The sequence below is a fragment of the Pecten maximus genome, chromosome 7 (assembly GCF_902652985.1).
Source record: "Pecten maximus chromosome 7, xPecMax1.1, whole genome shotgun sequence".
Taxonomy (NCBI): Eukaryota; Metazoa; Mollusca; class Bivalvia; order Pectinida; family Pectinidae; genus Pecten; species Pecten maximus.
Window position 1 is genome coordinate 13,919,552 of NC_047021.1, and position 25,680 is coordinate 13,945,231.

Consider the following 25,680-nt stretch of genomic DNA (forward strand, 5'->3'; position numbering starts at 1 on the left):
ATACAAACGGCGCATGTCCGAATCGGTATCACTTAATTTGTATTATGAAATACATGTACGTTAAAATAGAAAATGTCAATTAGCAGGTTACAACAATGGTGCATTTATAAGTAAGTTTTCCTTTGTTGTGATGAACACGTGTATAAGCTGAAAAATAGCTTAATACAGGAATTTTTACCATCAATAATAAATGTTGCATCCTTAAACAGTGTAAATGACGTCGTAAACGAGACGACAACAAGGCACATATCACTGATTGCAATCATTTTAATGTACATATCACGAAATATTCTTTCGAGGCTGGGAGCTATGTATAGTTATACAGTACTTTATATAGTTATTTTTATAGCTGTTTATAGTTATTTATATAGTTAATTATCAAGTTATTCATATTGTTGGTTATCTATTTATCTAGTTATTTATAATTATTCCTATATTCATTAAAATAGTTACTTATATAGTTAAATAAACAAGAGTCTTTCATCACAAATCCATTGAATTTATTTTGTGATTCTTTATCAATTATCAAATTGAAACAACGAAATTTCAATTTCATGTTGTCAAGTACCAGGGCCAGACACACAAGTGGTGGATACCTTATGGTACGTACAGACACCATTGGAGTATGGCAATGGTATGATACCTTATTATTCGTACAGACACCATTGCAGTATGGTAATGGTATGATACCTTATGGTACGTACAGACACCATTGCAGTATGGTAATGGTATGATACATTATGGTACGTACAGACACCATTGGAGTATGGTAATGGTTTGATACCTTATGGTACGTACAGACACCATTGCAGTATGGCAATGGTATGATACCTTATGGTACGTACAGACACCATTGGAGTATGGTAATGGTATGATACCTTATGGTACGTACAGACACCATTGCAGTATGGTAATGGTATGATACCTTATGGTACGTACAGACACCATTGGAGTATGGCAATGGTATGATACCTTATGGTACGTACAGACACCATTGGAGTATGGTAATGGTATGATACCTTATGGTACGTACAGACACCATTGGAGTATGGGATTGGTATGATACCTTATGGTACGTACAGACACCATTGCAGTATGGTAATGGTATGATACCTTATGTTACGTACAGACACCATTGGAGTATGGTAATGGTATGATACCTTGTGGTACGTACAGACACCATTGCAGTATGGTAATGGTATGATACCTTGTGGTACGTACAGACACCATTGGAGTATGGCAATGGTATGATACCTTATGGTACGTACAGACACCATTGGAGTATGGTAATGGTATGATACCTTATGATACGTACAGACACCATTGCAGTATGGTAATGGTATGATACCTTATGTTACGTGCAGACACCATTGGAGTATGGGATTGGTATGATACCTTATGGTACGTACAGACACCATTGGAGTATGGTAATGGTATGATACCTTATGGTACGTACAGACACCACTGGAGTATGGTAATGGTATGATACCTTATGATACGTACAGACACCATTGGAGTATGGTAATGGTATGATACCTTATGGTACGTACAGACACCATTGGAGTATGGTAATAGTATGATACCTTATGATACGTACAGACACCATTGGAGTATGGTAATAGTATGATACCTTATGGTACGTACAGACACCATTGGAGTATGGTAATGGTATGATACCTTATGGTACGTACAGACACCATTGGAGTATGGTAATGGTATGATACCTTATGGTACGTACAGACACCATTGAAGTATGGCAATGGTATGATACCTTATGATACGTACAGACACCATTGGAGTATGGCAATGGTATGATACCTTATGATACGTACAGACACCATTGGAGTATGGCAATGGTATGATACCTTATGATACGTACAGACACCATTGGAGTATGGCAATGGTATGATACCTTATGATACGTACAGACACCATTGGAGTATGGTAATGGTATGATACCTTATGGTACGTACAGACACCATTGGAGTATGGTAATGGTATGATACCTTATGGTACGTACAGACACCATTGGAGTATGGTAATGGTATGATACCTTATGATACGTACAGACACCATTGGAGTATGGTAATGGTATGATACGTGATTCAAAGTGGTTTAGCGTGATCGGACCTACAAACGGAGGTGTTACTGTGATCGATTTCATGTTCTCTAGGACAAGGGCTATTCAAATGCTAATAAAATCTATTTATAATAAAAGAAATAGCAGACTTCAAAATGAAAGTTGTAAACGAAAAGGAAATTGAAAGTATTTCACATCGCTTCTTAAATAGATTTTTCTGACACTGTCGACTTCAGTATGTCAATAGTGTTGAGTACGGCAGGGAGCAGAACGGGAAAGAGGACGTTCTGATTTAATAAACCTCATTCCTCGATCCCAGAGCTGTCTTTACTATTGGATTGATGGGCACGTGATTTTATAACATTAATTTTCTTCACTGTCCTGTCTACGGGTCTCAAGATGGCAGTCATGTCTTCAACGACACATTGACATGAGGAAATGAGAAGCAAATATCTTGTTCTCCTTTTAATGTCGACCAGGGGTGATATTAGGGGGTCGTCCCGTAATATATCGGTCCGGTACTCCTGGGAGGACCCAGTTGTCAAAGAATCGATATAGCCTTACGTTTATTCTACCGAGACGTTTGTGGGTGTGTGAACACACATTCATCATCAGTTCAACAGTTCATTGGATCACAGTCATAATCTAACGTGCTATTCACAGTGTTAATAACGTACGCACCATCTAGTTCTACATCGGCTGTGTAACGTGCTTCATACATGTTAACTTTACGAGCATAGTATGAGATTGTATTGCGATTATGAATTATTACTAGCATTCTCCATTAAGCGAATCCCGTGCTTTATATTGTTTAATCAATTACATGCTTCATCTTAAGATATCGGGCGTATGTAAATTTGTTCTAAATAATGGATCAGATGCACTGCTAAGCGTTGATACATTGTTCCGTCAGTAGAAGAGCCGATGCCTAATGATATGTGGGGTTAACTTGACGGCGTCTGTCGATTGGAAGAATAGACTAATTTGTCTTCTTATCACGTTAGGAATATATACATACTCCTGAAACCTAACGGTTTAATTTAATTAACTATACCTAACCTGAATACTTAGTTATAAAATAAAATATTAAAAAAAAAAAAAAATAAATAAACGAAGTGATTGATTACTTCCAACGTCTAAAATCAATCAAATTACAGTTGGTCACAAACGAATCTTGATGTAAGGCTAAAGAACAACTTAGCCTTTAACAAGACATTAATTTAAGTGTAACTAAAAATAACAATTTTCATAAAATATACCAAATTTCTGCTATTCCGTATGTGGCATTAAATAATAGAATTACACTAATAACACTACTTGGTATCGCCAGAGCCTCTTATAACTTCTGTGAGTACCGGTTTTAAAAACAAGACAACCAATCACTGATACAAATTTTTACACATTATCGTCTGAACTGTCTGATCGTGAAATATATTGTTCTAGTCCGTAGAATAAAAACTCCGTCTTGTACATCACAGCATGATCGTACGAAGCGACTAGAGTCGACTTTAATCCGAGACCGGTGATTTCCTTACCCGAGTAAACAAAACCTTATTCTGTGTCATCAACTGCAACAGTAAGAATCGGCGGAAGCGATTCCTCCTTGTTTCTATAGAGCATGTACCGTTACTACTACATAGCACGACTTTACTATGTATCGACCTTAACACATATATCCGTCTACCACTCTTAGTAGCTGGATTACGAAAACCTTAGATACAAGTAGAATCCATTAATTTAAACAGTAACCGGGTAGCTGAGCCACAAGCTTAGTGGTGATTGTATTTACTCGAGGCTTTAAATGCACGTTTTGTCGGCCTTTCATCTGCTGTGTATCACCGCACTGATTGGATTCCTATGTCGGTCTTTTATCCCCTTTAAACATACAATACAGTTTTTAATATACACCGGCTAACCTGCATTCGAAAAAGACACAAACTGAATTGTTTTCAATAAAATGTCTTGAAACAGGAGGGATCGATATATTTTCTCTGCAGATTAGTACTGAAAGTCCCGGAGGTGTATGATCATGGTCAGGATAAGAACAAAGGCGACCGGGAACCTACTAACCAGTAGACGACCCAACACCGGCATACTGTATCGGGCTAGGAAGTATAAAAAGGATGTGAGGCCATAAATACACGTGTGAGATGACTGTCCATTAATAATGCAGTATCTTCAATCAATCAATAGGTAAATATAGTACAGGAATTAAGCCGTTAAGTGACTATCGTCATAGTTCTGCTGCCGCGTATCGTCGATAGAAAACAAGAGTTTAGGTGACTCTCTTCTGGAAGTCAGGAGAGTTGAATACTTTATAAGATGAGGTCGAAACATCTACGAGAATCTCAGATTAGCTAAAGTATTGTCCAAAGTCATGTATACTGTTTCTAAGTGATTACGATTGGTTTCAAGACATTGTGGTATATTAACACTTCAAAACAAATTTCAAAGTGTTAATCTATGGTTTAAAAAATGGCAAATAACTGGCACATAGAAATCTGCAAAAATAGGTGCGTTGTAATACGAAAATTCAAACAGCAAGAAAATGCATCAGGAGATAGCAACACAAGTCACAGGCGAGGATAATATTTTTTAGTTTGGTTTGGGTTGGTTAATTAGTTTAACGTCCTATTAACAGCCAGGGTCATGTAAGGACGTGCAAGGTGAAGGAAAGCCGGAGTATACGGAGAAAAAACCACCGGCCTACGGTATGTACCAGGAAACTGCCTCATGTGGGTTTCAAACTCGCGACCAAGAGATGGAGGGCTAGTATTAAGTGTCGGGACAAATTACCAAGTACAAAGTAACCAAGTATCAAGGACAATGGTTAGATAATAATATAATACATGTATAATACAACGAGCAATTAACAAAATAGAAAGGACAACGAGGACATAACAAAGACTAAGGAACAAGAAAAGCATGAGGGTACGACCACAAATCGAAAAGGGCATGATATGGTAATATCTGAGAACCATAAAATGACACAGCTGTTTCAACGACCATCAATCGAAAACGGCATGATATGGTAATATCTAAGAACCATAAAATGATGCAGCTGTTTCAACAGAGAAGTTGCCGTTTCCCAGAAGAGAGACAAGACTCACATTTTACGGAAATGATCGATTATTTGCCTTATAAGAAAGAATATCAAGAACAAACAGTTACGTTTTAGGGGCGATAACTATTGTCTATATCTCGAGGAAAAAGGTAATTATTCAACAAACTATTATAACCGTCACACAGAAAAAGGAAACGTATATATCATCAACATGGGAAATATACCCTGATCGATATATACTTAGTGCCATAGAAAACAGCTCTAGGGACATTATCATGATAGCTGATAACGGCACTAATTGGAGGACGTGATGATTGGCCTGGTAATTTGGCTTCGTGGGAACGTACACTTAAGTAAGTGTAGACAGCGTTAGCCATAGCTCTCTCTATATATATCCAAGAAATAGCGGAACTATTTGAAATCAATCCATACAAAAGAAGGAGACTACCGGTTTCAATGCATTCAACTAATTAACTGCATGTTGTATGACCTCGTTAACTATATTAGAACCTTGCTATGTGTTTCCCGATCAATACCTGACTGAAGACAGAGCGTGTGTGTATTATGGAATGGTATTGGATAAAACATCTTTGACATGTTTAGTACTGTTGGAACACGTATGTAGTAAAACATGCTGATGTGCCAGGCCTACCTAAAGTATACACCTAGTAGGCTTATGTTTCTATATTTAGAATACATCACCTGCTGAAAGATATAACCATACAATGTGGCAAGATTCATCAATCGCTATGATGAAGCATTACCGACCAGCTAGTACCGAAATGTACTACAAATGGCAATTCTGGTATTCTTACCTACAATACTCACATTCGAATGCAAACTCGGCCATATCACTTTCGTCCACGCCAATTATAACAAGTTGATGATGTCCAGGAATGGCAGCGTTCATTAAGTGTCGGAATTTGGATTTGACGGCGGCAAACCCGTCCATTATTTGGCCCTCCATTAGCACTTCTCTATTGAATTAAACACCTGGGGACAAGTGCCACTTCCGGGGGTGTTTGTCTCCACCTTGTAAAGGTGGACAGAGCCTCTCCTTCCTGTCACATTCTATATTTCCTTTAGGTTGTGATGCTTCCAGCAGTTTGATACACACTCCTGTTGTGTTATACTCCAGGTCCAATACTATTGATTGCCCCGACTAGTGGGAAACACGAGGCACTATATACAAGCCTCCCACAGCAATGATCATGGTCATCGGGATGTTTTACTGTTAAATCATCTCTCAATGTTTACATTGTTCAAATCAATCGTTCAATGGAAGTGAAAGCAAACTGTAAGAGTGATGAGAAATTTGTATTTAATGAGCACGATAACCTGTAGCTAATATATAAGCCAATATGTCTTCGGAGCTGCTATTATTAGGCATGCGCCCAATATTTCACATCAGCGAAAGAGGGGACTGATACACAAACTCCTCCGGGTGATACAGGGCGTAAGGCAGCGCCGTTATTATGGCGGATATTGATCAGAAGAGCGGGATTATAGGGCAAACAAAGGCGATATCTTCATTGAAACCGGACCGGCAGAAATACATGTAGGCATACTGACAGTATTCAAGAATTATCAGCTACTTGTTATGTAACATGAACAAGACTCGTTAAACGGGACCTTTATGGCACTCTCTTTGGCGCCATTTCTGATTATCCTTTTGACTGTATATCGTGGTCTTAAATTATTATAACATAAAGATATCTTAAAGTACCGTGAATGTATTGCATGTATTGTACCATGCAAACCAGAAGTCAAAAGTGCACGGAACTCGCAATTGCATGTACATGTACACGCATTACAATGTCATATATGGATCTTATCGGTATTGTCATCATCAATTATAACCCCATTATTCAGTATTGCCATGACTCATAATGCTTCCCTAGGCTACGTGACGACATGAAACTCCGATTGCAATGCTAATAGCAATATAATATCTAACACTAGTTGTCGCCTATATAGACTAGATATGGTACGGAAATCGACAAATCTAAGTACATGTTATATGGTTTATTTCAACGACCACTTGTATTAACCCTGCCTTTCGATGTATTCTGCCGAACACAGCATATAACTAGATAAACTATTTAGCCTTATCAGCAATTACCCCTATTTGTTTTAACATATTTACACAGTGATTGACCTCAGGTCATTAGGCTAATGTGGTAATCAATATTGACCGCATGCGCCATCTTCATAAAACGTAACAACGCCATATACATCTTTTGCAGCAATAGATTTGGACGTTAAACAACGGGTAACATTTGGCTCATGTTTACTCTCGAATGTCCTTGACTTTAAACAATGGGTAATGTTTGACGCATGTTTACTCTCGAATGTCCTTGACTTTAAACAATGGGTAATGTTTGACGCATGTTTACTCTCGAATGTCCTTAACTTTAAACAATGGGTAATGTTTGACGCCTGTTTACTCTCGAATGTCCTTGACTTTAAACAATGGGTAATGTTTGACGCATGTTTACTCTCGAATGTCCTTGACTTTAAACAATGGGTAATGTTTGACGCATGTTTACTCTCGAATGTCCTTGACTTTAAACAATGGGTAATGTTTGACGCATGTTTACTCTCGAATGTCCTTGACTTTAAACAATGGGTATAGTTTCGCGCATGTTTATTCTCAAAGGTTTTTGATTTTAAACAATGGGTAAAATTTGGCGCATGCTAACTGGCAAATGGCCTTGACTTTAAACGATGGGTGATGTTTGGCGCCTGTTTATTCTCAAAGGTCTTTGACTTTAAACAATTGGTAAAATTTGGCGCATGCTAACTGGCAAATGGCCTTGACTTTAAACAATGGGTTATGTTTGGCGCATGTTTACTCTCAAATGTCCTTGACGTTAATTAATGCGTTATGTTTGGCGCATGTTTACTCTCAAATGTCCTTGACTTTAAACTATTGGTAATGTTTGGCCACTGTTTACTCTCAAATGTCCTCGACTTTAAACAATGGGTAATGTTTCACGCATGATTATTCTCAAAGGTCTTTGACTTTAAACAATGGGTAATGTTTGACGCATGTTTACTCTCGAATGTCCTTGACTTTAAACAATGGGTAAAATTTGGCGCCTGCTAACTGGCAAATGGCCTTGACTTTAAACGATGGGTGATGTTTGGCGCCTGTTTATTCTCAAAGGTCTTTGACTTTAAACAATGGGTAATGTTTGGCCCCTGTTTACTCTCAAATGTCCTCGACTTTAAACAATGCGTTATGTTTGGCGCATGTTTACTCTCAAACGTCCTCGACTTTAAACAATGGGTAATGTTTCACGCATGTTTATTCTCAAAGGTCTTTGACTTTAAACGATGGGTAATGTTTGGCACCTGTTTACTCTCAAATGTCCTTGACTTTAATTAATGCGTTATGTTTGGCGCCTGTTTACTATCAAATATCCTTGAGTTTAAATAATGGGTAACATTTGGCGCATGTTTACTCTCAAATGTCCTTGGCTACCATTCGTATCCATAGTATCGATATAGTTACGATAGTTCAGTCATTTTTATACGAGTATATTTATTGGGAATGTTATGAACACAGATACGGCGTGTGCAAAACAATTTTGAATTTTGAATTTTGTTCTTAAATAGCAAGAAATGTATAGACTGTGTCCATAAGATAAGGTCTCAAGAACTTGTAGTCAAGGACACTTAAGGATCTTCACCATCAGCCCCTACCTTGATCTTGACTGATAAGTTAACGTTATCAACGGGGACAGCTAACAACCAAACCGTATGATTTCGAGATGCTGATTGAGCTACATGTACAGTGTATTTCTAGATAATCCCACTTTTGTTACCTACATTGATAACATATCGCAGTGGCTTTGATATTCGAGATCTTATTCACAACATCAGAGATTTTGGGAGATGAAGGTTTATGCTTGTCATCATAATCTCATTGGAAAAGTCCTTGTGTGAAATGATATTGATTCCGATAAACTTTTGTTCTGGCTTTGTTTGATCGATTTGTTTGAGTCAAAGCCTCATGTACATGTCAATATTGCTTACTTCCCGCCTAACGAAGATAATTGCTGCAAACATCATATTTGTTTGTATATACAATAATATCACATATTGGTTGCATAATTTCAGGAAATCTTTAAAAAAAAAAAAAATACATAATGTAAAAATCGTGATCCATCTCCGGATGATACTGTATTACCACTAAGACAGCAGTGGCCTATAGAATCACTCCTAATGTCATTTATTAACTTCCTCCCACATCGTTAGAAACTACGACGTACGGATGTTGAGAAGCCAAACAAGTAAAAATAGACAATAAACAGATTGACGACGGATATAAGTCATTTATGTTTGGTTTACAAAGCTATCCCACTAATGATTGTGTATTATTCTCGTGGAATCCTGTAGACTACTTCTGTATATAAACTCAGCGCCACCAATACAAAATTGTATTCACTTGTTCTAAATTCGTTAGGCAGACTGTAGCGCCTATTCGTTCATGGTTTGGCGTTACGTACACAATGGATAGAAGGATAAGCTCCTCAAATCTTTCATTTGCATTTTCTACAGATGCAGTAAATGACAAGTATTGTCTGTCAAAATTTTCTACGGTGATGTACTATGCACGGATATTATTAAAATGATTGCACGATTGCATTGTCATCACTGTTAACAGCTCATGTAGTTCCACTAGTGCTTTGCTTGTAAATTATATAAATGATGGAACTATACCAATCCTCGTAAACGTCGTGCAATACAAAGTGATATTCCGAGTCACCAGAAGGAAAAGCACAGCTCGATGATTTTAAGGTTAATGTAAATAGCAAATCCAGTGATATTTTACAAGCCTATAAATCACCATTCTGGTGCAATTAAACAGACGCTACTTGACAAATTGTTAATATGTATCATGGCTATCCATGGGTAAGTCACTTGGCCAACTGTTAATATGTATCATGGCTATCCATGGGTAAGTCACTCGACTAATTGTTAATATGTATCATGGCTATCCATGGGTAAGTCAATTGACTAATTGTTAATATGTATCATGGCTATCCATGGGTAAGTCACTTGACTAATTGTTAATATGTAACATGGCTATCCATGGGTAAGTCACTCGACTAATTGTTAATATGTAACATGGCTATCCATGGGTAAGTCACTTGACTAATTGTTAATATGTATCATGGCTATCCATGGGTAAGTCACTTGACTAATTGTTAATATGTAACATGGCTATCCATGGGTCTTGCTGTTGGCATTTGATTTGTTAGACTGCCTGTTAATTTCGTAAAATGCAAGTTTCAAGAGAACAAAGCTCACGTGGACCAGACATATATCCCAAAATAATCATGACAGTATGGTCACAGATGTCTATACCAGGTAGTGCGAGCGTTTGTTTGACTATATTTGACTTTATAAAAGCATAAACATATTTCTCTTTTCACCTTGAACTGCAAATGGCGGCTGTGAACAATATAAATCAATTATGGTATATCGGGAGGCATTGCGCTCTTATTGGACACTATAAAGAACTCTGAACATGGTAAGAAGCACGTCTTTAGGAAAAATAGTTCTACCGCAGAGTTTGAGGTAACATATGGATATCGCTATAAAACCACGCGTCCACAAACAGTCAGTTTTCCACATGTGACGTCACTAAAATCCAAGAAATTACGCGTATCACCAATTTTTTTTTAGAGACGGAGCTACAACATTATATATAAGAGTTATGACGACGCCGTAGAATTATGAAAATCCTAAAAAAGACAAAAAACATGATAGGTAGCTTAGCAATGGTACCTTAAACAAAGTATACTCTGGTGCTAGAATGACGCGTGTTCTGATAGAATTACTCGTCTAAAGGCCTAAAGAGATTATAAGTGTTTGGGACGAACGTCCTTTATCATGTGAACTGTGAACGCAAACACACAAAACACGTTTTCAAATAGATATCAAATGAAAGGTATCAAAATACTGGCCAATAAACCCTAAAATTCATTTCCTTTTGCGTAGGCCCGAGTGAACGTTTTTAAATAGTAGCCAAGCTATCTGTGTATTCCTGAACAGTCATTTATCCAGAATTCTGTGACAAACTAACAGTATACGATCCATGTACGTTGATATCGATACTACTGACTGGTAAGTTATATATTGTTTTCTACATTTTCATTGGTATTTGGCTGTGTGCCTATCATCATTAAAACAACAAAGTTGCGTGCCTTTCATTAAGATAACAAAGCCGTTATCTTTTATAGTAGAGTGAAAAAACTTTTACTGATTTTATTTGTTTCTATATTTCACTTGTAAATGAAATGAAATATGTTAAAGAACCGTAGCTGTCTAGTTTGAGCAGTACTAAAATGAATTGATTGTTGAAATTGCGAAATGTTTGCCTTTCGAATTGTATTACATATTATCGATTTTCAGAAATTGAGAATCATAAACCATTTATATTGCATTTTATTGCCAAACAAGCATGATAAATATTTGTATAACCCAGATACAACAGTAACATAACAGTTAAGATTACCATGACACACTCAAGTTGTAAGTTATTGTTTCCCAGAGGGCATCGAATATTGGAGATCTACCAAAATCAACACCAATGGGATACTCGCCGGTGGAATATCAAGAAATTCAGGGCGATTTGACCGATTACTTAAATATATGGTGTTCATCTTTGCATGCCATAAATATCAAGCAATAGAACATGGAATCAATCTCGTTCAACGAATGAAATCAAGTCCAGAAAACAACAATATGATACCTGTATAAAATGTGTATAATTAGCGATATTTCGTAATTACTTATGCGTATACTTAGAATCTACATGACCGATGACGTCATGCAACGTGATTGCGTACTATTGAACACTACGTTTCGGGAATGCTTGTTTATAAAGTGTTGTCCAGGGTAAGATTCACTTATATATAATACACTGTCTTTTCATCTGGATCGGGAAGGAAAAATGCCTTTAAGTACAGAGGATAGAATGTTACATTCCAATTAATCGAGAAGAAAAATTGTTTTTCATAATATTGAAGACATTTCTATGATATCCGTAAAATTGATATAGGTCCAAGTTTGAAAAAATAAACAAAATGAAATGTCTGACTGCCAAAATGCAATAAGATGAAGTATTGAATACAGCACGCTAAATCTTGATAAATCAAGAACACGAGATGAGCCTGATCGGATATGGGTATTGATCACACGATACTGCTTATCACTGTCTTGTATATATCCATAAAATAGTACTCCTGTTTCTTCTGTTGCTTCCTGACATTGTCGGTGTTCTTTGCCAAATACGTCCAGAATCAATTATGGAAACACACTACTGTTCAAACGACTGCCAATTTGTAAATCATCATATTTAGGTCATAATGTGATAATAACATCACACACGTGCTGTTTCCCTCGTGCCGTTTTTTCCTTTTGTCGAGTAAATTGGGATTTTCTCCACATTGGAGATATTTGCATTACAAAGACATATACTTCGAAGTTGATGGACAATATTGCAATACTCATTCAGCGTATGAGAACATTATAAATACGACAAAGTGAAGTCTATCTATAAACTGTGTATATTGTATATCTGTATTTAGATGAACATGCTTTTCCTGTGTAACTCGAATACAGAATGACATGCCATTTGAGAGTACATTTAGTAGTGAACAATAGTATGTGATTTAACAATGTAGAAAACCATTTCAATCGTGCCAACCCAATTTATATACAAAAAAATGTCTGTGCAGCAAATGTTTTCATCTGCATATTCAAAATGCCTCAGTTAACTAGATCTCTAACAAGAAATGTTTTCTCAAATATTTTGTTTAATCTTCTGCGTCTCCTTAGAGTCTGTCAACTTCATAATTAAAAAAAAATATTAAAAAAAAATCTTTCACTCTTCAAAGCATTTCATCAATCTCATGTTTTGTCCCCTACACGGCATACTTTACACCAATCGATGTGTAACGATCAATACACTAGACGTTTAGAAAATTAAATTCCCCTATCTGATTTTAAACGTTAATAACTTGGATGTGGTGAGACGAACTGAAGCCAAACACAAGGACTGAGACATGTTCGCATAGTTACTCGTCGTCATATTCTGTTACGCGGTGAAGTATTAGTCTGGCAATGTTAGGGGAAAGGTTATACGCGTATCCATCAGCATCATGGTCAAGCACCAAGCGGCATATTGGTTGTGCATCGCTACTAGTTGGTTAGCTGAGGAATAACTCGAGTACGCCTTTCCTGACATTATATCCTAGGATCAACAGAAACAGTAACTCGATATTTGATGCGTAAGACAATACAAACAGCGACCACTGGAAACTTGATTCAGTACATGCTTTCTTGTGGCCGCTTGTATTGCATGTCAAATGTGTAGAAGCTTGACGCAGTCTTGTCACTTGCAGGAAAAATAACATTCATACATTTGACCACTAAAAGGAGTGTATGCTATGGGGCCGATAGAGTTCATGTTTTGATTGTGGTCGCTTGTCTGAAAACATGTCTTACATGTCGAATGATGACGGAGAACATTCCTATGGTTGTTTTATAAAGTTGTATGCATTAACTAAGGCCGTTTGTAACAGAACGTATCTTGTATGCGACCACTTGACGGAGATCATGTCTTACTTATAGTCTCAGGACGGAGGACGTGTCTTACATATGGTCGTAAGACGGAGAACGTGTCTTACATATGGTATCAGGATGGAGGACGTATCTTACATATGGTCGTAAGACGGAGAACGTGTCTTACATATGGTATCAGGATGGAGGACGTGTCTTACATATGGTCGTAAGACGGAGAACGTGTCTTACATATGATATCAGGATGGAGGAGGTGTCTTACATATGGTCGTAAGACGGAGAACGTGTCTTACATATGGTATCAGGATGGAGGACGTATCTTACATATGGTCATAAGACGGAGAACGTGTCTTACATATGGTATCAGGATGGAGGACGTGTCTTACATATGGTCGTTAGACGGAGAACGTGTCTTACATATGGTATCAGGATGGAGGACGTGTCTTACATATGGTCGTAAGACGGAGAACGTGTCTTACATATGGTATCAGGACGGAGAACGTGTCTTATATATGGTCACAGGACGGAGGACGTGTCTTACATATGGTATCAGGACGGAGGACGTGTCTTACATATGGTCACAGGACGGAGAACGTGTCTTACATATGGTCACAGGACGGAGGCACATGTCACCATTTGAATTGAAATAAAATGTCTTATACATGTATTTGGCTGCTTGACTAAGAACATATCATAAATTTGATGTGGCCGCATGACGGAGAGCATATATTATGGTTGCTTGATGGAGTGCATGTCTATCTATGTCCCATGGTAGCTTAATTCATATTCAGTAGAGTGCCCTGTGTTAGGATTGAAGAGGTCGGTATTAAAGCCGTTCCTCATTCATGTAACATCGGATTATCGATTATTTCTGCATGGTTACCATTCTGATATCGAACATTTCAATACGTTAACCAATCAATGAGGTTTTACTTTGGGTTGGCTTTAGTAGTTATTTTCAGTAATGGCAACATTCATTATTTCGGTAATGTTTATTTTTGCAAATACTTGAAATTACTAGCCGTTTCATTACTGTATGACAGATTGGAACCCGATTGTAGCAGAAATGGTTAAAAAATTAATGCATTTTCCCCGATGAAGACTGATCAACACGCTTAAAGTGTCAATATTGACAACAAGCCTTGCCTGATTGAAATTTGCAAAAACAAAAACAAAAAAACTTTTTAAAACTGCTGGTGTTACGCTCAGGACATCGTCCTATTAGATAATAACAGTGACGGGCGGGGCGGGACAGGGCAATGGTAATATATCAATGTCAAATGGTTCGTGCTGGGATTTCGAACAAGTCAAACGTTAAACAATATCACTTTGCAATTTTAAATTACAAGCTATTAGAACACGAGGAAAATACAAACTTGCGCACGAAACAGGAATTTTAAGTCGTGTTCTCTTATTGAGGGCACATTAAGAATAAGATACTTTATACGGAGAAGACCAGGTGTTCCGGAAGTGTAAGCGTCTTTTGTTTCATTGAATCCACTCATCATGTCAATCTAGGCCGTGTACGCAGTGATTTTGTTTGTGTACGTGCTGATTGTTCAGCTGTCTGTCTGTGTTAGTTATTTGTATATCGTATTGTTTGTATGATTGTATTGACGGATGTGTGTGTACTTATGAAAGGACACGTGTATTTGTGTGTGTTTCCACTTTCCGTGTCAGTCTGCGTTTTTTTTCTCTCACCGTGTGCATGTGTGAGGGAGTGTGAGGGTATGCTTTTGAAAGGACGATTGTACGGGTATGAATGGCATTTATGAAAATATATAATATACTATAGGAATCATAACAGATGCTGTGTTGTTGCTGACTGATAGGTCGCATTACCCGGCTCTTACTGCAAAAACAAATATATATATATATAGGCCAAATCAAGAATATGTCACGTTCTAGAAATGGGAACTGCGGAAATTACACTCCAAACTTTATATCGTAGAATAGTAAAATATCCAAACATCAATTTTATATCGAAAATGATTCGTTCATTTCATTACCAGTTTACTGTATTTGGTTATCTGGGCGATTAATTGTTAACTCAAATCCTGTCTCACTAACGTGTACAGCTGTTTTGGTTACATCTATTAGATATTATTACTCCAACCAACTGGTAACAGTTTTCCAGGAAATAATAACTGTGTTACAAATGTATGGTTGTTAAGTTTATTGGGCGAACTTTATATACAAAAAGGCACAAAAGATGGATGGAATTGTGAGACTGGTTGTATTTCTAACAAATGTTTGTTGCGTCCTGTGAGTGTCTTTTCCAGCAGATAACTGGACACCAAATAGCGTTTTATTTTCTTTGAAAAACAACGCTTACTAACCGCGTCAGTAGTGAAGTCTATTGAGCCTCATACTAGACACGGCAGCCGCCTTTGCCTCAGATATTATCAGCAGGACAATTTGTTTTACCGGTCGTTAAGGATGATTTATATAATAGTCATACCTCTGACAATATGTTATAAGGCGAGTCTGATAGAGTTGGTTACCAACACCATTATTCCTTGATTAAGTTGTGATTGACACGTCCTCGGCCTCTAAGCAGTTTGTTGGGTCATTTCCAAAGTAAGCGATTTTAATACACAATCCAAAAACAATTTGCTTAACACTACATTCAATCGTCAGTATGTCTAGCTGAACGTTGTCTGTGATATCTATTTCCACATTTTTACTTAAAACATGCTCTGTATTCGTATGTCTTCATCAATTTACAAAACCAGATGTTTGTCACAAAAAAGAAAAAGGTGTTTCACTTAAATAGTATTATAAAAGCTTAAATTTTTTCATCAATTCAAAACAAAATATTGAATTTTGGGACTGAATTTCAAAACAATGTAAGTTCATTACATCCTGAATTGCAACAGGAAAGATCAAATATATACATCAATGCCTAATTATAGGAAGTATAACTGTAACAAGGGATCTTAAAGCTATTGGTATGTGTATCTTCTTTACAGTGACAGTTGATATTTATGGTGTAGCCTTCTGGTATTACTTTCTCTTCTCTCTTTACTTATATAAACGGGTTCATAAGAAATAGAAAAAAAACCTACAAAATTGATATCATAGTTTGAGTGATCTAGTGCAAATTAGAAAAAGTCAATTAAATAGTATTTCTGACCACTTGTTTCATGGTAACAGAGAAATAAATGAAAAGCCAACGAACTAGAAAGGGTCCGGATCACCAGAGGAAGAAGGAGATTATATGTACGTGACATGAAGCCTTAACGCCACAACTCAACCCAGTGGACCACATCTAGTGAAAACTTTTACACAAATTTGACGTGATGATATTCCCTCCATTGAATGAGCTATTACTAATTAGTAGGTATATAAAACATGTTATCATGTCTCTTTGTCTACCTCATGACCAATGTATTCGGTAAATCAACAGCACACATTCGGGTCCTGGTGAGTCTAACCACATGTAAGTTAGTTTGATTCTGTACAATGGGAATTATTTGAAAGAGGAATAATTCCAAGTAGATGTTTTATTCATGTGAACTGCATGTAACCCCATAGTTGTCCAGGGAGGAACATTATTATCATCAAAGTATCAAAGCATACTCATTACAGCGCCAATCACAACATTATACACACTGTAATTACACCGTTATTACTCTGGCATCAGAAATAGCTGTATATATTGAAGTTTCTCTAATTTACAGTACTGGTGAAAGTGAAAGTTATCATACATCAAGCACACCCTAGAATAACGATTATGACGGACTCAATGTTCTAGACGTACGTGTATGTTTCTACTGAGGAAAGGAAATTAAATGTCCAATGTAATCCAAGTGGTAAGCCATGTGATGGTATTTGTTACTGAGGAGATCAACACTCTCATAAAAATATGTTTATGTAACATATAAAGTGGTGGTCGATAGTGTTTAGTAATTTCTAGTACATTAGTATAAGATGAGTATAGGTAGCAATTAGCCAGTGAAGTCGACATTTGGGCGACGTTCTACAAAATGGCGATTACATTCGTCTATTAATAAACACCAATACTTTACACCAATACTTTCCGTATATATAATATAATTCAGGTCTGAGTGTAACTCGTTTGTTTAACTATGTAAGCCTTTTTTACATATAATAAAATAGTGGTTACACGAAAGTGGATGTTGTATATATATTTCTTTCACTCACGTTAGTTATTTTTCAAAAGTAAAAAAAAATTAAAAAAAAAAAAAAAAAATCCAAAACACAAGCTTTAGCCAATCAAACAGCATTGTGATCAAAAAATGGTTCCGGTTACAGATAATCGTATCAACCAATCAAAAGACGTTTTGATTTTATTTCACGTGTATATTTGCCCCTGTCGATCGTGAACTTTGTATCCTAGTGTATGACTATCAGCAGTAGACAGACACGGAATGGTATAAACATGGAGTACGATGATACTAGGTGGCGAATGACATAAAGTGCTCTATCTTATTGCATTTATTGCATTCCCTGTCGGTGATTTCCCATAAAATCTGCGAAACCCGACACTGATACTGACGGAATTACTGGCTTGTGAACACGTTTTAGACCATGATGTATCAGAGCTTGAAGCATTATAATGACATGTTTTGGAGGATGATTTCCATTGCCATTCTTCCTCAACATATATCATGTATGACTATCTGGATAAAGTGTGTGTAACTTAGATATCAGCAGCCCAGATATCACATTATCATCAATCTTTGGCCAATACACGAGTTATCATTCAATTTAAAAGATTTAAAAAAAAGATTTTCTGTTGCTTAAATAATGCTCTAACCTAAATGGCTTACAGTAATTCCAAATATTAACATTATGAATATTTTATTATTTAGATGGACTTTTGTTCATTTCTTGATACAATTGTATTTGCATTCTTACACCCCGGCAAAGACATGCACACATTTTAAGTGTTCCTTTTCTGGGTTAGGATTCACAACGTACACAATACGTGTGTAATTTTATCATGAACATTGATATAACAATACCCAAAGGCTTCCGTTATGAGAGGTGAGAGGAAAGTCGACAAAACCAAGCAGAGCGTACATGCAAACGTAACCAGAATTACAACTCAAAACCAAGCAGAGCCTACAGGCAAACGTAACCAGAATTACAACTCAAAACCAAGCAGAGCGTACATGCAAACGTAACCAGAATTACAACTCAAAACCAAGCAGAGCGTACATGCAAACGTAACCAGAATTACAACTAAAAACACGAGTTGCTAGGACAAACTATGAACATAATATAGATTTCCATACAAACTATTAAAATATTAAAGGATAACAAGAACAGATGTTCAGGAAGGGTAAGCGTCCTTGGCTTCATCGATGACTACCAATATTCAGGACACTATTTAGTAAGGACGGGTAAGGATAAAACAATCCATATTATTAATTATAAAAATAATGTCAAAGAATCTTTACCGAAGTTCCTTGTTAGACTTTTTTCTTTTCTGTCTTTTCTTTTTTTCTCTCGAAAATACAAGAGACAAGACAACAGCAGTTTGGACTAGCGAAAGATTGAGATCTTTAGAAGATGCGACTGATCTGTAAAGTACATTCGATCATAAAGTTATCAAGAGAGATGTTCATGTCATGATGAAGCTATGTAGCCAGAGACTTAATATCCTGTAGATACCCCAGGAACTATAGACAGCCATATTCATTTACCAAAGAGAAGCCTGACTTTACCACGTAGCGACGGTCTCTACACAGGGAAATCCTTAACTACGATTAAGATCCACAAGAAATTCCTTGTTTATGGGAACGGCTTACGGGAGTCAACGTCACAATCAATCGGTTCTCAGTTCGTTATCCGGATGAAGCTGTAAAACTTTTTCTTTCTGACAGTATCGGTGATTTGCAGCGTTGACGTTAGGCACGAGACCAATTTACAACAGCAGTAGCCGACACATCAATTGAATGTTTTTATATTTTTTATAAATAACACGTCCCATCACTTCGTGCCTGCTGAAACCTTGATGGTGAACACTAATGAACACCAATTACTCTCCGTAGCAGCAAGTTGTAAACGTCGCTGTTTTCCCTATAGTTCTCACGCCAAAAACAGGCCGGGACAAACCTGTTAATTGAGACGTCGGCTTCTATTACTTCAGACAAAATTCTACAAAAATAACAGATATATCGATCTTCTATCGAAATCCCAATTCAAAATCGATAACATTATTTTAAAATAAGAATGACAAATGTACCAGAGGAATACGACTAGGTGTGTCGGGAGACTAAACGTTTCTGCGTCATCAACGTAACCTGCCATACAAATCTATGTCAAATCGTCGACAACGCCTGCCATACAAATCTAGGTAAAATCTATGTCAAATCGTCGACACCTGCCATACAAATCTATGTCAAATCGTCGACAACGCCTGCCATACAAATCTAGGTCAAATCGACGACACCTGCCATACAAATCTAGGTCAAATCCGGGTTAAATCATAATATAAAATGAGAGTTAGGCTGGGAACAACGGAAGCACTGGATATGAACAATCATATCAAACCTTGGTGTGAGATTGCTTGGCAGAGTCACAACGCAGACCATCTAGTAAATATGTACATTTTTAGCGATAATCTTACTTTGGAGCTTTGCGCACTGGAAGCATTCCGCTTAATTATGATTGAGCTAATTTTAATAATCTACATTGGTTTCTATGACAATCATTGGTAGTGTGCTAGTTCATCATTCCGCTAATCCGTACGTTTACAGTGTTAACTCTTCTATACAATGGATACACTATCCTTACCGCTGTACAAGCAAATGTGTGACAGACAAAGAGGATACTACAATCAGTAGTTTTCTATAGCCTTGATGGAATGTTTAAACATGTATCACGGACCAAATGCGAGCTATTAGTCCAGCTACATGTACACATATCCATTAGGCATACATTTGTTTTTAAATCACGTAGATGCGGGAAATGGTAGTGATTAATGGAATGCTTCTGTAGGAGAGTTAGATCAGTTGTACGAAGGACGGATGGCTTACATGACCCATGGGAATGGAGGTATAAGCTTACTTAGATTTAGAGCATGCCAGTCAGAAAAACATCCATTAGTCGAACAGATCAAACATCTGCAATGCTTTAGTGTATAGAGCCTGTTGTAAAAAGTGGAATGTTCTTTCAACTTTCAAATAAGATAATGCAACATGCCTGTCACGAGAAGGAGTATGTCTCCTATGTAACACGTATAGAAACAAAGTGTTATGGTAAGAGAGCACAATGCCTTTGATGGTAAGCGACACTCTCCTCGAAATAACACTATTATAAGTTACATGCATACGCATAACGACAAAGGATAAATTGTCATTCAAAAATATTCCATTTCCTGAAAAACACGTCCACAGCAAATTAAAAAAAAAAGTGTATCGGTTTGGTTGTTTTATACAACTTAAGTTGAAATGATAATTGATATAATGACATGTATGGAAGAGAGTGCAAACGTAACTTCGTGCCAAAGCACCGTAAAGTTCGAATTAAGGTTTATATACAGAGCAGTTACCAACATAATCTGAAGATAGTATGTAAATTTAGACGATAAAATGTTCACAAATATGTTCACTAATATCCTATTACAGATTACAAACACGCTCAAATAACGGTATGTATTATCAAACATAGAATAAAATGAGGCGATCAGAAATGATGGCCGTTTCATCTTCGTCGCGCGAATGTTTATCTTGCTACCGAGATTGATGTACACTGTAGAATTTATCACCAATATCCTACACACCATCGCAATAACGCTGGGACCTAAATGATGTATTACTTCCCGTGATTTTGAAAATATATTTTAATAAATCTTTCAGGATGATCTCCAGTGGTTGTATCATAATACTGCTATAGTCTTTAAGGTCATTATACAAATACATCAACTCTTCCCCCTTGTTTGTGGTATTATGTTGTCTTTCTCGTTTCTATCTTGTGAAATATAAATTTTTGACACAAACCTTGCGTCAAATACTCATTACCAAACCTGTTCACAATGTAGTTAACCCGCCACCAATGCATAAATACATACTAAATACACACTGTGATAGAAAATGACCGATCCCTCACTGGTTAGCCAGTGTTTGCCTTACAGGAAACCTGCGGCTTGCTACCATAATTCATTAGGTCGATATTCCTATTGTCTAAATGTAAATTTTTATTTGGTGTGCCCAGCGGTATAAAGAGACACAAATCTTTAAGTATTAGTCTATTTGTTAGTGTCACATAGATTCCTAGTTAGTTTCTGGGTGTGTTTGATTTACTGAGATTAAAACGTTGATTGAGTTGTGCTGGTATCAGTAATTGTAGTAAAGGTTAAGATTGTCTTTAGTTGTTTAGACAGAAAAAGTATATCGCGAAAAAGGGATAAATTGAAGAATAAATTACAATTGCATAAAATATAAGTCTCGCTTCTTTGATCAAAACGCTCGGAAATCGTGAATGATTAAACTATCTAAAATTTCAGGATCTTACGCAAGTATATCAGAAGGAAGTCTTATAAGATGTTTTACATTCGATATCATACGCTTATAAAATGGGTACGAAGGAAATGGTCATAACATTGCCTCCAAACCCGAAACTCATTAATTCGTCCTTTATAAAACAACCAAATACCCATTACAGGAGTATCTAAACTACGGCGGTTTTTTTTTTTAAAGTTATACCGATAAATCTGTAGAGCGCTTGATTGCATTTCGCTTCCAGTGACCAATAATGATTGTAAAATTAAATCGCTTGTCTTGACCAGAAAAAAAGACGTATGATATGTTTTCGAACGTAGGAAGGCGTTGGTGGCCATTAACATCCTGAAGGTATCTCTTTTTTTTTTATCACAACCGAAGAGATGTCTTAAAGGACATTGGTCCTTGAATAACCAACTTAATTAATTATATTATATACTCTTAACGTAATCAATTTACGTTTTTGTACAATTATAGTTGAATATTTTTTCACAAATATTTCCGCAAAATAGCCCGACATAATCGACTGAAACAGCATAACAATTGACACAAAAGTGATGTGATGAAATCGATATTTCACATCTAAAACAAAACAATCAAGATAAGTAATTCATGATTTGACAACGAAATGTTATCATATCAAGAATGATTTAACAAGTAGTTTACTGAAAATCATTTAATAAATCAACTGCCTCATAGCATTTACAAATGTACTCATAGATACCTTTGTACATGTACAGCGAGTTCTTGTTGGAACAGCGATTAACTATCAGCAATAAACAAAATCTTGTTTATTTCAAATACAATAGTACAATAGTTTTTTTGGGAAAAAATCTGCTTAAGATACGCACACATCCCTTTTATGTTAGTTATAATGAGTTATCGTACGTGCCATGGCAATTAATTTATTTCATAGATCATTGTAACAATGGTATGTTATTTCGCGTCAGTAAAAAATGACATGTACATGTATAAAATCATTTAGTTTCGTAATAACAGGAAAATGTACATTATTAAGGGTCTTGAGGGAGATGTTCCCCCACCTTGATAATTTTGACAGTCGAATGTTGCTAAGTATCCGACCTAACTAACAGTGTTTCACAGCCGTGTCAATAGTTCGCTGTGTATGTGTTTTAGACAATGTGTAGTTGATTTTATCAGATATTGTAAATTTTTACTGGTAATGTGTTTTCCTGATTTTTCGCCGTGGACTATTTTCATTTAATTAAATGTCAACAACTGGTGTGTGTTGTGTTCTCATTTCATATTTAAACAATATTTTCATGAAAGGGAGTTTGCATCAGACAAATCTTTCATCCCCCTCCCCCACCCCCTACTTGGCGTCAGACCACTTTCAACTGAAACATCAAATGATGAGAAAACGCTGATGTGACATGATGTGACATATAAAGCTTGTTTTTAAAAACTTTATGTTAGAAACTTAAAAATATCAAACAGGAAACTTGATTAAGAACACACATGAGAACGCCCTTATGCGTGCAAGTCAGTTATTATGCACAGCTGAAGTAATATATCATTAAAGAGATTTATCTCCCTTAGCATGGCCACTGGGGAAATGTACAGTTAAAAGCATACACACACAAGGTAATTTAATAAAACACTACATCTGTTTACTCCTGAAACTTGACGTTGTACCCAGTGAAGAGAAAGCTTCATCATTCTTTTAAAGACTGCCTAGTGCTTTTAAATATACGATTTGTTACACTCCTTTAGACATACGATTTTTTTCACTCTACGATTATAGGTTTTAAGACATAGAGTTTGTTACACTCCATGGACCTGGGGTAAAAGACAACCGATTTTGTTACACTCCTTTATAAATAATATTGTATGATTTGTTACACTCCACGGACCTGGATTTTAAGACATACGATTTGTTACACTCCTGTAGACAAACGATTTGTTATACTCATGTAGACATACGATTTGTTACACTCCTGTAGACATACTATTTGTTACACTCCTGTAGACATACGATTTGTTACACTCCTGTAGACATATGATTTGCTACACTCCTGTAGACATACAATATGTTACACTCCTGTAGACATACGATTTGTTACACTCCTGTAGACATATGATTTGTTACACTCCTGTAGACATACGATTTGTTACACTCCTGTAGACATACGATTTGTTACACTCCTTTAGACATACTATTTTATGATTTGTTACACTCCTGTAGACATACGATTTGTTACACTCATGTAGACATACGATTTGTTACACTCCTGTAGACATACGATTTGTTACACTCATGTAGACGTACGATTTGTTACACTCCTGTAGACATACGATGTGTTACACTCCTTTATACATACGATTTGTTACACTCCTGTAGACATACGATTTGTTACACTCCTGTAGACATACGATTTGTTACACTCCTGTAGACATACGATTTGTTACACTCCTGTAGACATACGATTTGTTACACTCCTGTAGACATACGATTTGTTACACTCCTGTAGACATACGATTTGTTACACTCCTGTAGACATACGATTTGTTACACTCCTGTAGACATACGATTTGTTACACTCCTGTAGACATACGATTTGTTACACTCCTGTAGACATACGATTTGTTACACTCCTGTAGACATACGATTTGTTACACTCCTGTAGACATACGATTTGTTACACTCCTGTAGACATACGATTTGTTACACTCCTTTAGACATACGATTTGTTACACTCCTGTAGACATACGATTTGTTACACTCCTGTAGACATACGATTTGTTACACTCCTGTAGACATACGATTTGTTACACTCCTGTAGACATACGATTTGTTACACTCCTGTAGACATACTATTTTATGTTTTGTTACAGTCCATGGATCTGGGTTATAATACATAAGATGTGTTACGCTCTATGGATCTCGGGTTTAAGACAAACGATTTGTAACTCTACTTAAGACATAATATTTTATAATTTGTTACTTTCCTTAAGACATATTATTTTATGATTTGTTGCACTCCATGGATCTGGGTTTTTAACTATCGCAGTGGAGTGTATAATTATTTTATACCTGTTTTAATTTGTGTACATCGTTTGATTTAACCTGATCATTACCATACCCAACTTAATATTCAACACAGCTCATCGTTCTAATCATAAGATACAACAAAAATATATATAGCAAATGGGTTGTACCTTCTTACACGAATTTAGTGATATTTACAGTTGATGGTCATTTGTGATTATGAAACTGCAGTATACAGTAGTTTCGTCCTTCAAGGACTCGTCAGTTATTCTTGTGACCAAACAAAAGCCTTGAAACCAGAAAAGAGAAAAATATTAGTAAAAAAATCAAACAAACTAGTAAGTATTATAAGTGTACAACAAAAGATAGAAAATTATATATTCTTAGGTAACAGATACTGGCATGGTTCGAAACGCCTTGCTACCAGGTCAAGTATACCAGAAATGATAATATA

The 25,680-nt window shown here is 36.4% G+C and overlaps 1 protein-coding gene across 2 annotated transcripts in view; it reads right to left on the reverse strand.

The window, feature by feature from the left end:
- LOC117331679 (putative universal stress protein SSP1056) overlaps positions 1-25,680 on the reverse strand; it is a 108,112-nt gene that overhangs the window by 9,921 nt on the left and 72,511 nt on the right. The window contains exon 1 of one of the 2 annotated variants that reach the window (XM_033890512.1): positions 5,973-6,540. The exons of the other annotated variant lie outside the window; for it this stretch is intronic. Coding sequence (XP_033746403.1) covers positions 5,973-6,111 — 139 coding nt within the window. The 5' untranslated portion in view covers positions 6,112-6,540. Of the gene's footprint in view, positions 1-5,972; positions 6,541-25,680 lie in introns of those variants that run through there. 2 annotated transcript variants of the gene reach the window in all.